Source organism: Gopherus evgoodei, chromosome 1 (genome assembly GCF_007399415.2).
Source record: "Gopherus evgoodei ecotype Sinaloan lineage chromosome 1, rGopEvg1_v1.p, whole genome shotgun sequence".
Lineage (NCBI taxonomy): Eukaryota > Metazoa > Chordata > Testudines > Testudinidae > Gopherus > Gopherus evgoodei.
In genome coordinates, this window is record NC_044322.1 from 190,327,149 (window position 1) to 190,342,546 (window position 15,398).

At 42.6% G+C, this 15,398-nt stretch overlaps 1 protein-coding gene across 5 annotated transcripts in view; it reads left to right on the forward strand.

Moving 5' to 3' along the window:
* Positions 1-15,398, forward strand: part of POU2F1 (POU class 2 homeobox 1) — a 210,999-nt gene that overhangs the window by 80,187 nt on the left and 115,414 nt on the right. For 2 of the 5 annotated variants that reach the window (XM_030581056.1, XM_030581066.1), the window contains exon 2: positions 15,076-15,141. In XM_030581056.1, coding sequence (XP_030436916.1) covers positions 15,084-15,141 — 58 coding nt within the window. In that variant the 5' untranslated portion in view covers positions 15,076-15,083. Of the gene's footprint in view, positions 1-9,132; positions 9,274-15,075; positions 15,142-15,398 lie in introns of those variants that run through there. The other 3 variants (XM_030581045.1, XM_030581083.1, XM_030581075.1) reach the window with 3 other exon arrangements.

Consider the following 15,398-nt stretch of genomic DNA (forward strand, 5'->3'; position numbering starts at 1 on the left):
TGGCCTCTAAGCCAGCTTTCATACTGCTTTGTCAAGGACAGCTCGCTGTACTGGAGATTCTCCTATCCCTGTTTTTTCCAACAAGTGATCTGATTTCCGATGTGCTTGGGCCCTTGTTACCACTGACTGGTGAAGTCTTAGCAGCATGGAACTTGGATACACTCTGAAGTTTTTCTTGCCTTCCTTCTCACCACCCCCTCCTGGTTTCTCTTCTGGGACCATTCTCAGAAGCCTCTTTTTCTCCCAAGAGATTTTTTTTTTTTAAACAAGTGGAGCCATAGAAGAGGTTCCTCCTCTCCACTGGGGAAAGGGTTTCTAATCCTGGTATCTTTTGATTTCAAAGTCAAAAGGAGGTCTCAGACCCATTCAGCACTTTCGAGATTTAAACAAATACATAGAGAATGCAAAATTTCTTATGGTCATCCTGACCTCCATCATCCCCTCGCTAGGTGCCAGCAACCAGTATGTTGCCTTTGATTTGAAGTACTCATATTGTCATATGGCTATCCACCAGAGTCACAGGAAGTTCCTAAGACTTCACAACACTCATCAATTTGCAGTCATGGCCTTTGGGCAGTCCTATGAGTTTTTACAAAAGGCATTGCTGTGGTAGCAGCATTTTTTAAGAAAAGGAGGCGTGCAAGTGTGTTCCTGCCTGGACAACTGCCTTGTTTTTGGATTCTTCCAAGCACCAGTGGAAGTCAGTCTAATCAAAATCCAATCTGTTTCCCAGTATCTGGGCATGGGGATCAGTGAGGACAAATCAGTTTTTTCTCTAGGGCAGAGGATAGAACTTTATCCTCAACTCTACAGTAGCCAGGGGGTTCTTGCCACAAGCCAGATTCCAGACAGTGCTATGTGTGCAAATTTCAAAGTCATCTGCTCAGAACAGTAAGAAGCTGTCTAAGACTTCTGGGACACATAGCTTTGTATATGTACATGACTTGGCATGCCAGACATCACTTCAGAATGTTAAAGTCAGCTTATTCTCCCTCTGATCTTCCATTGGACATGCTTATTTGCTTACCTGAAGGACTCTTAGCCTCTCTAAACTGATGGATGGCGGTTCTCTTCACCCCTCCTCTCTGGATTGGGAAGCTCACCTATGGAGTCTATAGACTCAAGGTCTGTGGACAGATCAAGAACTTGCTCTACACATAAATAATATGAGTTGTGGACAATTCATCGGACATGTCAGGGTTCCCTCCTTGATATCAAATGGGCTTTCTTACATGTCCTAATAGACAACACTGTGATATTGTTCTGTGTGAACAGACAGTGAAGTGGCCCGATCAAATCAGTTCCGTTAAGTAGAGTAGATCTTTGGGATTTTTTGTGTCTGCAGTGCAGTACATCTCATAGTCTCCCACTTTCCTGATGTTCAGAAGAGCTTGGCAGATCATCAAAGATGAATGTTCAGTAAAGACCACGAATGTTCTCAAACCAGACATTGAGATTCATCTTTCAGTCATCGGGGGTCACAGAGAGCGATCTATTCGCCACTTGGCTGTCCAGAAAATACCAGGTTTTGTTGCATGGCGGGGATACAGTCTGGACTCTTGCTTTTCTTTTGTGGAAGGGAAAGCTGATGTATGCTTATCCTCCTAGTCCTCTGATCCACAGAGTGTTGCGCAAGCTCAAACTGGACCAAACTTGCATGATCCCGATAGTGTGCTGAACCTCTGTATCAGGAGTCCAGTACCACTGCTTTAGAAATTTGACATAATATCCCAGAACCCCAGTCAGATGTTGCATTTCAACCTGTGCACTCTTCATCTTATGGCTTGGATACTCAGTGGTTAATACCTCAAGAGGCTGTGTTTTCTGTGGACTGCAAAACATCATTCTAAACTGCAGGAAGTGGTCCAACAAATATGCTTACCTGAATAAATAAAATCTCCAACTGGTCCTAGCGGAATAGTATTTTGCCAGTCCTGGCCACTATCCATCATATCCTGGATTTGCTTCACCCGAAGCATCAAGGTCTCTTTGTTCTCTGAGTTCATCTAGTGGTATCTCCTCATTCCATCTACCAACAGAGGGCAGATTGGTGTTTTCTAACCCTCAGATTCTTAAAGGGTTTGTACAGACTGTACCCCGTATAGTGAATCCCACTCCTCCATGAGACTTGAATTTGGTACTGGCTAAACTGATGGGTCTGCATTTTGAGCTAATAGCCACTGCTTCTTTGATACATTGATCTATGAAGGTAGCATTTTTGGCCATTATCTCCATGAGGAGGTTGGAGGAGTTACATTCCCTAATTGCTGACCCTATGTATAGCGGTGGCTATTATATATAGGTAAGGAGAACATGTGTGTATATATATGTAAATCCTCATCCAAAATTCCTTGGTAAAGTTGTTTCTGGGTTCCACTGTAATACAGCCATATACTTACCATCCTTTTTCCCCCTAAGACACATTCTCATAAGAATGAAGAGAGGCTTCACACTTTGAATGTTAGAAGGGAGCTGGTGTTTTACCTGGGCAGAAGTAGGTGCTTTAGAAGGTCTAATCCAGCTGTTTGTTTCAGTTGTGGACAGGATGAAAGGCAACTCAGTTCCATAGTGAGTTTCATCCTGCATAAGGCTATGCTTTGCTATGAAAACGTGCCTCCACAGAGCAGGATGGTATCTCGCTTCACAGGAGCTCACGCAGCTTCCACGGCTTTTCTGGTTCAGGTATCTATAAGAGACATTTGTAAGGATGCAAAATAGTCATTGATGTGTATACTTTAACACACACTGTTATATCCTAAAGAACCTTACTATGTTTCTCCAACTGCTTTTCTTCTTTCCTCCCTGAATGGACTGTGATAACCTTGGGTCCTCAACACAGTGGCCCAGAACTAAACTCCACAATTTTTTTTCTATTCCCCCTCATCCCTCCCCTCCCCCTAGTCCCTCTTCAGGGACCCTTCTCACTAAAGTCCCTTTGCGCAGGAGATGAAGGGCCTGCCGCAGCTGGGAGCAGTGGAAGAAGTTCCTTGCAAGTACAGGAGCAATGGGTTCTATTCCCAGTACTTTCAAAGGCCAAGGGCAGTCTAAGATCCATCCATCCTGGACCTGCGAGACCTCAACAAATACCTAACAGAATTAAAGTTCCGCATGATCTCGTGGGCCTCCATCATCCCTCCTTGGATCTGGGAGACTGATATGTTGCCCTCAGCTTGAAGGATGCATACTTTCTTATAGCGATCTTTCAAGGGCACAGTCGCTTCCTATGTTTCACGGTGGGATTGGACCACTACCAGTTTGCAGTTCTCCCTTTCGGCCTAGCGACAGCACCGAAGGTGTTTATCAAGTGCATGTCGGTGGTAGCAGCTTACCTCAGGCTTATTCAGATCTACCCGTTTCTCAATGAATGGCTGGTCAAAGGTCACTCCAGGTCCAAGTCCAAAGGGATGTTGCGGTGCTACAGGCCACGTGCCGGTCCCTGGACCTGTTGGTGAGGTTTCAGACAATGGCGGACTTCATTACGGGGGTCTCTGCATTCCTTCTAACTAGCCCAGGTATGTCTGCATTTGCTGCACCACATGGCAGCATTGTACGTATGTCATCCACAGTGCAAGGCTCAGAATGCGACCCTCGCAGCAGTTGCTGGCAACAGTCTATTCCCTGGTCAGGGATCCTGATGTATGTGTTCCTACCAATCCTGCTCTTCAGCAGAGTCCTAGATGAGAGATACTTCCCGCCGGTCCGGGCTCCTGCCCCACAGTGGGACCTTAACTTGGTTCTTTCTAGGCTCACAGGCCCGCCCTGTGAGCCTATGGCCTTCTGCTCCCTTTACCACCTTTCATGGGAGGTCACATTTCTTGGCAGTAACATCACTGAGACGAGTGTCAGAGATTAAAGTCTTGACATTGGAACTGCCATATACGGTGTTCTACAAGGGCAAAGTTCAACTGCAACCCCATCTGGCCTTTCTTCCAAAAAATGGTGTCTTCCTTCCACGTCAACCAGGACATCTTCCTCACCATGTTTTGTCCGAAGCTGCAGCAACTACTGAGGAAAGGAGGCTACATGCCCTGGACGTCAGACCTGCCCTGGTGTTTTACCTCGAGCATACCAAGGTCTTCCACAGGTCAACCCTGTTCTTCGTCACAACTGCGAACAGGATGAAGAGCCTTCCAGTATCTTCACGGAGGATTTCAGACTGGATCACCTCCTGCATCCGGACCTGTTATGAGTTAGCACAGGTCCCACCACCACCAATAGTGAGGGCTCATTCGATCAGAATTCAGGCATCCTCGGCGGCCTTCCTGGCTCACATACCCATCCAGGACATTTGCAGAACCGTGACATAATCTTCAGTTCACACATTCACTGCGCATTATACCATCACTCAGAAGGTCAGAGACGACACTGGGCAGATGGCAACACAGCTCTGCCGTACACGTCCATGAACTCCTACCCGCCTCTGTTGGTACTGCTTGGGAGTCCCCTAGTATGGAATGGACATTAGCAAGCACTTGAAGGAGAAGAAGACAGTTACCTGCTCCGTAACTGATGTTCTTCAAGATGTGTTGCTCATGACCATTCCATGACCCGCCCTCCTTCGCCACTGTTGGAGTTTCCAGCAAGAGGAACTGAGAGTGGGGGGAGCTGAAGGCACCCCTTATATTGCAGGATGTGTGCACCACTCCAGAGGGCGCCAGAGCTGGTCCTCTATGGATACCACTGAGGAAGAAACTTCCGGCACCGGTGCATGTGGTGAGCACACACGCCTAATATGGAATGGACATGAGCAACACATCTCGAAGAACACCAGTTACGGAACAGGTAACTGTTTTCTCTTAATCTTCTTGAAATATGGTATGTGCAAGAATTTTGAAGGAGATTTAACTATATGGAAAGTTTGAAGTGAGTTTTGTTTGAGCTAGTTGAGGAAGACAGAAAATTTAGACGCAGATTTAAAATTTTCAAATCATAGCAATTTTTACCTGTAACTCTTAACAGACCAGTTTTATTTGACTTCTGCAGAAAACTGCCCTTAGGCTTCAGAGTAAACTTAGGGCTACAGCTATACTACAGATGCTGTCAGTGTAAGTAATTGATCCCCTAAGAGGCAGTAGCTAGGTTGACGGAAGAATTCCTAGTGCTGTCAATGTAGCTAGGTTGACTAAGTTTTAGGTGTAGACCAGGACTTAGCAATTTTTAGATAAAACTAGTTTTGCAAACCAAAACATGGGTTGGAGCTAAAATTAGAATGTATAATAGAACCTACTTGTAATCTTAATTATTAAGAGGCTATTGCCTGTTGTTAATTACTCTGAGGATTGAGCTAACGTAAATAATGGTTTGTTTTGCTCATAAGTGTTTTCTGTTCACAATACATTGGGGTTCTGTTTGAAAAGTAACAGGAAATCTCATCTCTTAATTTGAAGAATGGAGTTTGAGGCCTCAAAGTGTGTGCGGGGGGGGGGGGCGGGGGTTGTATTCTGATGTGTGGTTTACAGACTAGAGCAGGCTCCAACATATTACTCTTGGCTGATATAACCGATGGAAAGCAGTCTTCCTCGGGGGATTTTTGGTGTTAGTTGACAGAATGTATACTTATCAGGGCTATTTTCAAATCTTGTGCTATCCAGTGTTTTGCTTGGTTACTGAGAGAGAAAACTGGGCTGGAGTTTGAGATACTAAGAAGAGAGGTATGTGTTATGGTTGATCCCATACTCCCTTTCACAGTAGGATTCACAGTACCATGTTCAGGAATGAGACTAATGTATTGTTGGCCTCAAGACTAATCTTTCAGTATTGGGGCAGAAAGTGTGCCTGGGAAGTTTGTAAAGGTCACGCTTGTCAAATGGAGATACCTAACGGTAGAAACTTCCTAGCTGTCATTGAGGGCACATAGTAAGTGACATTTTACTAATAGATCAAAACTTGTGTGAGTAAAAATGAAGATTTTTTTCTCCCCCTAAATGCATGTGGGATGGGAGGCCTTTGATAATAATTTTGCCTCTTATTCTGCCAATAGTGTGTTGGATTTTTTAACAATAAGAAATAAGATGCCTTTTCTCTACTTTATAAGTATCTTTAAAAAAAAAATTATTTATGCAGTGCCGTTGAGGAGCATATTGTTTTACACTCTAAATTTGGCATAACAGATCGCAAGCCAGGATGTGGGAAGGATTAATCAGGAAAAAAGTCATGTGTGATTTGTTTTGTGCTGTGAAGTGAGATTGGAGAAGTTTACAGTTGTCAACTTGAGAGAGAACCAGTCTTTGCAGCGATGACGTATTGGAAATGATTTAAGGTATGTCTAGGCTAGGAAAAGTGGTGTACCTTTTCTCTTGATGTAGACGTGTCCTTAGAGGAAAGAGTGACAGGATTTTGAAAGGCTTATTTTATTTAGATCTAAATACAAATAAAATAAAAGGCTATTCACAGCTCAGGACACCAGGATAGTTATTTAGAATGGCAATTCATGCAGGAATAACCACTCTGCAGTATGGCACAACCCAAATACAAAATTAAATGATCTTAACTAGCTTGTAATTTGGAAGCAGTAAATTCTACAGTACCCCACCCTAAATCTCATCGCAGTCAGGCTTTCAGTCCTCCCCCAAAACCTTAGTAAACAGGTTTTAATAACATGCCATAAAGGCAACGGGTACTGGCTATTTTGAATTAAGATTCCATTCTTGTGTGAAAGGGGAAGGTAACAAAATTATCACTGGAAAATGGAGAGTTTTAGTGGAGACGATTTGGAAGGAAAGATGAATTCTGTTTTTGACATGTTTAGTTTGAGGAGGAGATAACTGAGGTCTTGTTTTCACTAGTAAGTTAACACAAGGTTGCAGCTCAAGTATTGTTATCTTGACCCCTCTAGAGCCTACACACAAACCCTTTGTGTGTGGTGATGGCAGTAATGCAAATTGGCTAGCACAATTGGGAATGTAGGGCAGACCTTGAATGACCCTCCCTTATCAACTGCCAACTTGTCATATCTGTAGCATGGACACAGGTTGCCTGTGACACAACTGAGGGGCACTAATCCTCCAGTGCCTTCCCACAGTATGACAGGTACCTAACCCCTTGGTCTTTTCTTGTCGTCTACTTATTCCCTGTTTCCTGACCCGTAGTCTTAGCATTCATTCTCTTTTTCACATGCACTTTCTAGTATCAGCACTTGAACTCATCTGTCTCTGATACGGAGCTCCATTCTTTGAGAATGGTCCCAAAGAGGGTATCTCACTGTGCTGGAAGCTGGCTAGAGGCTGGTAAACACCAGCAATGGTTTGCTTTAATGAGTTGCTGGTGTCATGCCATTTCTGCCTAGGATCCCCAGATGGATAGTTCTCTTACAATACACGGCAGAAACATTCATAGAATAGTGCTATTTACTGAAACTCTCTGAACCATGGGATTTCCCCCCCAGAAGTCTTAGTGCTATATAGGAACAAGTAGAGCACCATTATTATAGCAACTCATCCAGCACTCAACTGTTATTTTGTAGTGTGGATGCTGTCCGTTATGATTCTGAAGTGTGGGCATACCCTGAGGGGTAGGCAGAGATGTGAGCCTGAACAGGAGAGGTCCAGAGTGAAAATAAATTTGAGTCAATAGTACAGGAATTGGAAATCTTTTTTTTTTTTCTTCTTCTTTTCTCTTTGGTGTGGAGGGGTGGGATTTGAATTCCACTTCATAAAGGAGTGAGAAGAGCAACTACTTAAAGTACCTTTCCCTCTGCAACTTCATATACATTTGTACCTGAAAGTGGCCATTACTGCATTCATCCAGTATTGGCCATAGCTTCATTTATTCCTGAATAGAAAATGGGCTGCTGAGTTTTCACTTCCAGGCTATGCATTTATCCTTTGAACCAGAGACATATCTTGTTCTTGCTGTCTTGGAAATTGAATTTTGTATATTATATGAGAGAGTTTATTTAATAGAGCTGGTCTAAAGTTGTGGTTCTCTGGTGTGTTCATTCTGTGGACCACTTTGTAAGAAATATCCTTATTTCATGGACCACAACCACTCCCAACCTCCACTCCCTCTTTGCTTGGGTCTCAAAATGTTTAATTCAGCAGATTGCTGGGCAAGAATCTGCTAATCATAGGTGGTCCAAGGACCACAATCTTGATCTCAAGTATCCCCCTCCTGGAAGCCGAGCTCCAGAGTAAGTTTTATTTAGCTCTCAGTTTACACTTGTAGAAGGGATTAATAGTTTTTACTTGGAAATCCCTTGGAAGTGTAAAAATTATTTGCAACGTCACATGGGATAGATTAACGGGTGTCAAATGTTACACAATACTGGACATATACACTGCTGTTAATCTAGCATTGCAAAGCTATTAGCAGATAATCACCAGGCTTTTCTGACCATTTAAAAAGAAGTGTGTGCTGCTTCCCTGCCCCTAATGTTGCCTTCTGTTTTTGAGTGAGACCATCTTGTGACAGTTCATGTTAACATTTAGAAGACACCAGGTTGACATATCTATGTTCAGCTCCTACCTTACTAATTGTTTTCTTGGATTATTTGGATGCTATAGAAAGCTTTTTCCAAATCCCCTTTATTACTGAAGTTATTGTTGCCAGCAGGAATAAGATTAAAGGGTGCTAAAGTCTGTAGAGTTGTTTCTAATTTGTATGTGTAATTTCAGTGGCATTTTAACAGAACTGTCTCTCTCTCCCTCCCTACTCCACAAGTACTGTGCTTGAGTTAGGTCTGAGAAGCTAAGCTATTGGAAGAGATTTCATTTTGTTCCCTAATTATTATGCTGGCACTTGGGAGATAATTTTTCCCTTCATGCACTGCCAATTAATATGCAAATGAGCTGATAAATATTTATACCATGATTTAAATTATGCAGGGAACGCTTTCAGTGTACTCTGCAAATGAATTGTTCATGGACTTCAAAGTGCTGGCTGCTGTGCTAACGAGGGGAGATTTGCATAAGGCCCTAATCAGGCGCATACTGATTAAGCTTCATTATGGAAACTGCCAGCTGCAATCTTTGTTTCTGTTTTATTACAAAAAGGGGAACTTTTCACGCTTCAGTCGCCTTGACAATGTCAGGCACAGCTAGTAGGAGAGACTAAAACTCCACAGACCAACTGAAGTTCCCCTGTTCAGTTGAAGATTGCTATGGTGTAACTGAAGTTGTATTGCTCCCCCTCACCTCCACTCCCTTTCTTGTTCTGTTGAGAGCAGTAGCATAAATTTGTTAGAAATAGTCTTCCCCCTCTTTATTTCTTTCCTTGGACTATCTGAACCTGTAGAGGATTTCACAGCAATGTTAGACTGCAGTGACTACGTTCTAGGTGGGTACCAACTCTGCTCTTTCTTATAAGCGTTTAGTATGGAAATAGAGGGTTTGAGATTGACTATGCATGGTGGCTTGATCACATATGCAGGATCTGCAGAAGGCATTATAAAGGTGAAGCTCGCAAGTAAACAGCAAGTGCCACCCTGCTATTCCAGTTTTTTCCTGATTCAGGAGAATTGTACTCTTTGGCGTTGGAAAAAATAGATTTGCTCTTGGGTTTGGGTGATATTCAATGGGGTTGGGTGATATTCAATACAAAACTTTTTGCTTTTGGGATTTTATTCTGAGAATCATCTAACAGACTTTAAGACTTAGGACTTGAATTGCAGATCCATATACTCTATATTTTTTAAAAACAATTCCAATTTCAAACTACTTACTCATCACCTCTTCACATAACCTGTAGTTCGTTTGTGTGTGTATGTGTGTTTTTCTGACATAATATCAAGGTTGTTTCTTGTGTAATGGAAAATAAGCTGGAGGTCACAGTTGCCATTGATTCTGATGCAAGCTATGCTTAAGGTACTGGGATAATGTATTTCCATTAGCAGCCTGTCAGTCCTGTACTCATATTTCTTCCCTTTTCTATATTTTAAGTTATTTGTAATAATTGTTTTTTTGCAATAGGTAGTGTTATTTTCAGAGCTCTGAATTCCACATATTGAACCTAAGAGTATTTCCTTTTAAGTTCTATAATAAAAGATATAACTGGACCATAATTAGTCTGTTTTTAAGCAGACATTTGAACATGCATATTTCCAGATATGCGGCAGTTGCAAGTCTGAGTCCAAGATTCATATATAAATAACCCATTTGGTTGTTTTGCTGGCGTTGAGGAATCCCTCTGACCTATGTTTCCCATGCAATTATTTATGCTGCTTCTGACGGAGTATTGGGGCAGTTTCCCTTGAATGGGTGTGAGGGGAAACAGCGCGTGAAATTCTATTGTAAGATGATTTTACATGTACACGTTGCTTAATTTGCAATTTAGCTATCACTCTGGTCTTGTCCATCCTCTGCTTTTTAGTTTTTTCTGAATACCTTTTGAAATACCAGAGAGGCAGTGAAAGCCTGAACAGTAGTGCCTTGTGTCACACTCAAACTCTGCTATCAGAGTAACAAGAATGAATGTAAAAGTTGCTCTGAGTTTGATTTCAGTCATGCACCTGCTGCTTTCAATCTTTCTTTCTGTGCTTGAAGTTTGTTTTTAGGTACTATTGACAGAAATTTGCAGCCCAGCCTTTATTTAAAACTCAAAGAAAAATCTAAAGGGAGAAAAGGTGTTAACACCCTTATTTTTTTTAATTGCAAAAGAAAATTCTTTTGAGTATCTACAAAACAAATCAATTACATTATTGTAGGTCTTCGCCCTATAGATAAGTGTCTATTTTGTTCATAACAGTATTGTGCTTCAGATGCATGTGATGCTATTTGCAATGGAAATGCTATATAGAGTGCTTGACCCTTTCTGTGTAAAATAAAGATAGAACATTACCCTCCACACACCCACAAGGTTTTGTTCAAGCTGGTGAAATAGTAATGAAGGTTTATCCTTGTTGGGTTCAAAGCAGTTGTGGCAGGAAGTTTCTACAGCAGGTTTATCTCTTTACTTGTTATGGTGTTTGGGGGTTTGATGGAAGACAGAACATTGCAAATATATTGCTGCCAGAGGTGAATCTTAATAGTAAAATATTCTTACTGCAAGCACATTTTACTACCTACCTAAATTCCCCATATACATTTAACACTAAACAACCACTAAAAACCTCCTTTCTAAAGCCTTGATTTTCCAGTGCAGTCTGGCAAACACTATTCTTGTTGCCCTGTGGAATGGTATTTGCAGCTTCATTAAAGACAAACAACTGATCATCCACTAGGTGTGGAGCAAAATATTTTCATATTGCATGAGCCTTCTGTAAAAAGAGAGGGAGAATGTCTACTATATTCCGCAGTGCACTGTACCCAATTAATTTTCTTTAGTAGCTTCAATAATAGCAATTTATTTATTATAATATGCCATTAGAGGCCCCAGTCAGGATCAGGGCCGCAACGCTTTAGTCTCTGTAATGAAGTCCTATGGGAAGCACAGTGCTATTTCCTTCATGCAGAGGCTTAATCCTTTTTCATAGTATGGACCACAGCTTAACGGAGAAATGATCTTATGACCTCTGCTCCTTCCACTTGTGATCATGCTGACCAACTTCTTTCCCCTTTATGAATTCATAACATCCCCTGTATTCAGGGCTTGAAAAACCTGCTAGCCCAAGATTGCCACTACACTGAAATACACTGGTATTCCGAGTCCTCTTGCTTAGTCATCTAGAGGTCATTCATTCATCATTACTTGGATCAAGTCTCCGGTTTCTTGTTGACCTGCAATTAATGCAAGTTGCCACTTCCAGTGCTTTCCCTCAACAAATTTAGTGCTGGGTAGTACCCCATCCAAGTAAATCCATGTATGCTGGTCCTACACACAGACTCATCTGTGAGAGGTAGGCGAGGCGAGGGGCATACAAACAGCTCTTTGCTATGGTGTCAGTAAACAGAGGTTTCCCTCTAGGGAGTTACAGCCTTGAGGAGCCAGGGCCCAGCCAATTTGAAGACCAGTGGCAGTAGACCCTCTCCTGGCCACCTGGCTGAGGGCTGTTTTATTGGGATGGAAGTCTTGTTGACAGTACTTTACCAAGTTGATGGCTGTATGAATGGGAAGGGTCTTGAAGGAACCCTCCAATCACATCCCATAGGCCAGTGGTGGGCACACTTTTCAGCCTGAGGGCCACATCTGGAAATAGAAATTGTATGGCGGGCCATGAATGCTCACAAAATTGGGACTGGAGTGTGGGAGGTTTTGAGGGCTCTGGTTGGGGGTGTGGGCTCCTGGGTGGGGCTAGAAATGAGGAGTTCAGGGTGCGAGACGGGGGGCTGAGGACTCTAGGGTGGGCTGGAGATGAGGAGTTTGGGGTGTAGGAGCATACTCCAGCCTGGGATTGAGGGATTTGGCAGGTGGGAGGGGGATCAGGGCAGGGGGTTGGGGTGCAGGAAGGGGTGCGGGCCTTGGGGTGGGGCTGGGAATGAGGGGTTTGGAGTGCAAGAGCGTGCTCCGGGCTGAGATGGAGGGGTTCAGAGGGAGGGAAGGGGATCAGGGCTGGGGTGTGGGGAGAGGCTCAGGGGTGCAGGCTCCGGGTGGCGTTTACCTCAAGTGGCTCCCAGAAGCAGTGGCATGTCCCTTCTCTGTCGGAGTGCTAGAGGGGGCAGTTGGAGTGGGGCTATTGGAACACATAGGAACTGGAGCTTCAGTTGGAGCACTGGAGCGGGGGAAGCCCCAGACCCCGCTCCCCAGCGGGAGTTCGAAGGCCAGCTTAAAACAATTGGTGGACCAGATCCAGCCCACGGGCCGTAGTTTGCGCATGCCTGCCGTAGACTCTTCTACTGGGATAGTTGACTAATACCCCTCTGCTGGAGTGTTCTCTCTCCTCATGCCCATTACAGCAAAAGTGGGACTGACATATTCCTGTTTCAGGAGATGGGGGATGTTGCAAGACACACTCACACCAGTGCTCCCTATTCTCTGACATGGCAGCTGGGCCTCTCCTGGACACTCTTAAGAGCCAGTGCCACCTCCTACACTCTTCAGTGACATTGGTTCTGGATGTGTGTGTCAGCTAGCTCAGGCAGACACCAGTGATTCCCTTACAGTTGGCTCAAATTCGAAAGGTTTAATCTCAGCCATACAGGCTAGAATATCCCCACCCCCGCAAAAGAAAACCCCCAACACAACAACAAAAACACAACAAACATTGAGAATCTGTAAAAGCTGATGCCCCTCACTTGGGAAAGGTTCCTACTTTTTATAGGTGACTGGATTTTTCAAGTCATACCTAGGTGAACTGCATCTGTTATTTACATGGAAAAGTTATATCAGGAAAGTTATTGATGTATTTTTAACTGAATTAATGACTTTTGACTTAAAAAAACCCAAAAAGCTACTCACTCACTTTTGTTGCTCTTCACCTGACTCTCCTTCCTATCTCTTCTCCTCCAGCCCTGCATATGCCTCTCTGCTGCCTGGTCTGCTTGTTTTCCTTTCTTCCCACACAAGCTTTTTTGTGGCTGGTTTCCTTCTTCCCCACTTGGCTGGACATGCTGTCCAGCTCTGATCATTCTTTCTCTTGTGCTTCTTGTCATGCCTTTCCTTTTGCTGGTTGTCATTTTCAGTACCAATGGTAGTTGTAGTATCTGAGGGTGACTCCAGTTGTAGTATCTGAGGGTGACTCCAGTTTCCTCTGCTATTTAGTAGCTGATGTGAGTAGGCAGAGGCTGGCTTCATTTAATTGTTTCCAACTGCTTTTTCAGTCCACTAGGCAGAAAAGATTCTGAACACCTATAGAAGCAACTTGAACAAGCTAGAGCAGGTAGTGGCAGTGGCCAGCCCTCTGCAGACCATTGATCAATGGATCATAGTTTTTGAACCACTGCTTTAATGGAAACCACTTACAGTAGCAGCCCTCTTAAACACCCATCAGAAGAACACCCTGAATCAAAAGTTTTATGTTGAGCTAATTGAGGATGGAAGATGTGTTTGAGGATTTGTTTGTTTTTCTCCTCCAAATTATTCTGTTTAACCACTTGACATAGTCTGTCTTATCTTGTGTCTATGGTAATGTGAGATGCTGCGGTTACCAGCAAGACATGAGAACGCCTGAGTTAGAATTGATACTGTACTGACAGCAGCTGTTAGATACTCGAAACTGTATTCTCTCCCTGCCACCTGGGAAGGCTCTCTGCTGCGTTCACTATATTTAATCTTGGCAGGATCAGATTTTTATTGATAAATATCAGTAAATGTAAGTTTCACCATACACACAAACTAATGAAAAAATATTTTCATTGATAGTAATTGCAATTTACAGATAGGTAAGGTAAGAAAAAAGCTGCTTGAGAACTTATTTGAGCTTGATTTAAGGATATTTACTTTTTATGTTTTGTCATGTGATGTTGACAAATTATGCTTAAATGGTTGTAAAGCTTTAACTTTTTCAATCTCAATATCTACTGTCATTAAATAATTGTCTGACCCATTCTGAAAGCACCCTTCCCCCATAATATCCAGAACTATGAACATTTAAATTAATAAAAAAGCTTTATAATAAACCTATGTTATTTGTCAAAGTTATAAAACAAAATTAAAAATCAAATTCTGCCAAGCCTAATCATATTAAATTGACAAATTTGAAAATTAGGAACACACACTTTGAGATTGACCCACAAGGAGACTGAAAAGAGACTTAAAAAATAATTTAACACTGATGACATTCCTATCAAGTAAAAATGCAGGGCTAGATAAATATTTCTCCTTCTAATGACTGAATTTCCTTATTTATGAAAAACAAAATATATTTGGACATAGCATAAGCCAGCATTTCTTAATCTATAAATTGCTGCTTTTTTCACCAGACCTTTGCATCTATAATTCTTTCACAGTATTGGGCACCCTTGCCCTGTTGAATCCTTTGTTATTCTCTCAACATTTTTTTGTTTTGTGTATGTGGCTGCTGAGATTTATCCTTTAAAACAATGGCCCAGTCCATGATTGGAAGACTCGCCATTGCATCACTTGGTGTTCTTGAAGTCCCTTCCAGCCCTACATTTCTGTGATCCCATCCCTGATCATCATCATTGTATGTGAGATATATGTCATTCAGGCTTGTAATATTTTATACTTAGCTTGTTAGAAAAGACAACATCAATATTTTCCATTTTATTATTTTTATATCTCTTTACCTCTCTTTTAATCCAGACTCAAGAATGAACAATCCGTCAGAAACCAGTAAACCACCAATGGAGAGTGGGGATGGGAACACAGGTAAGAAATGAACTATTAGTGTTGAGATCTGACCTTCTGGGAGAATTGGATGGCTTTAAAAGGGAGAATCTCCTTTATTTGTGTATGAATACTTGGACTGTTTTGTGTACATTTCTTATGGTTTTTTTTAGTCTTAGGGTATGCCTACACTACCCGCCGAATCGGCTGGTAGTGATCGATCTATCGGGGATTGAATGTATCATGTCTCGTCTAGACATGATACATCAATCCCCGAACGCGCTCCCCGTTGACTCTGG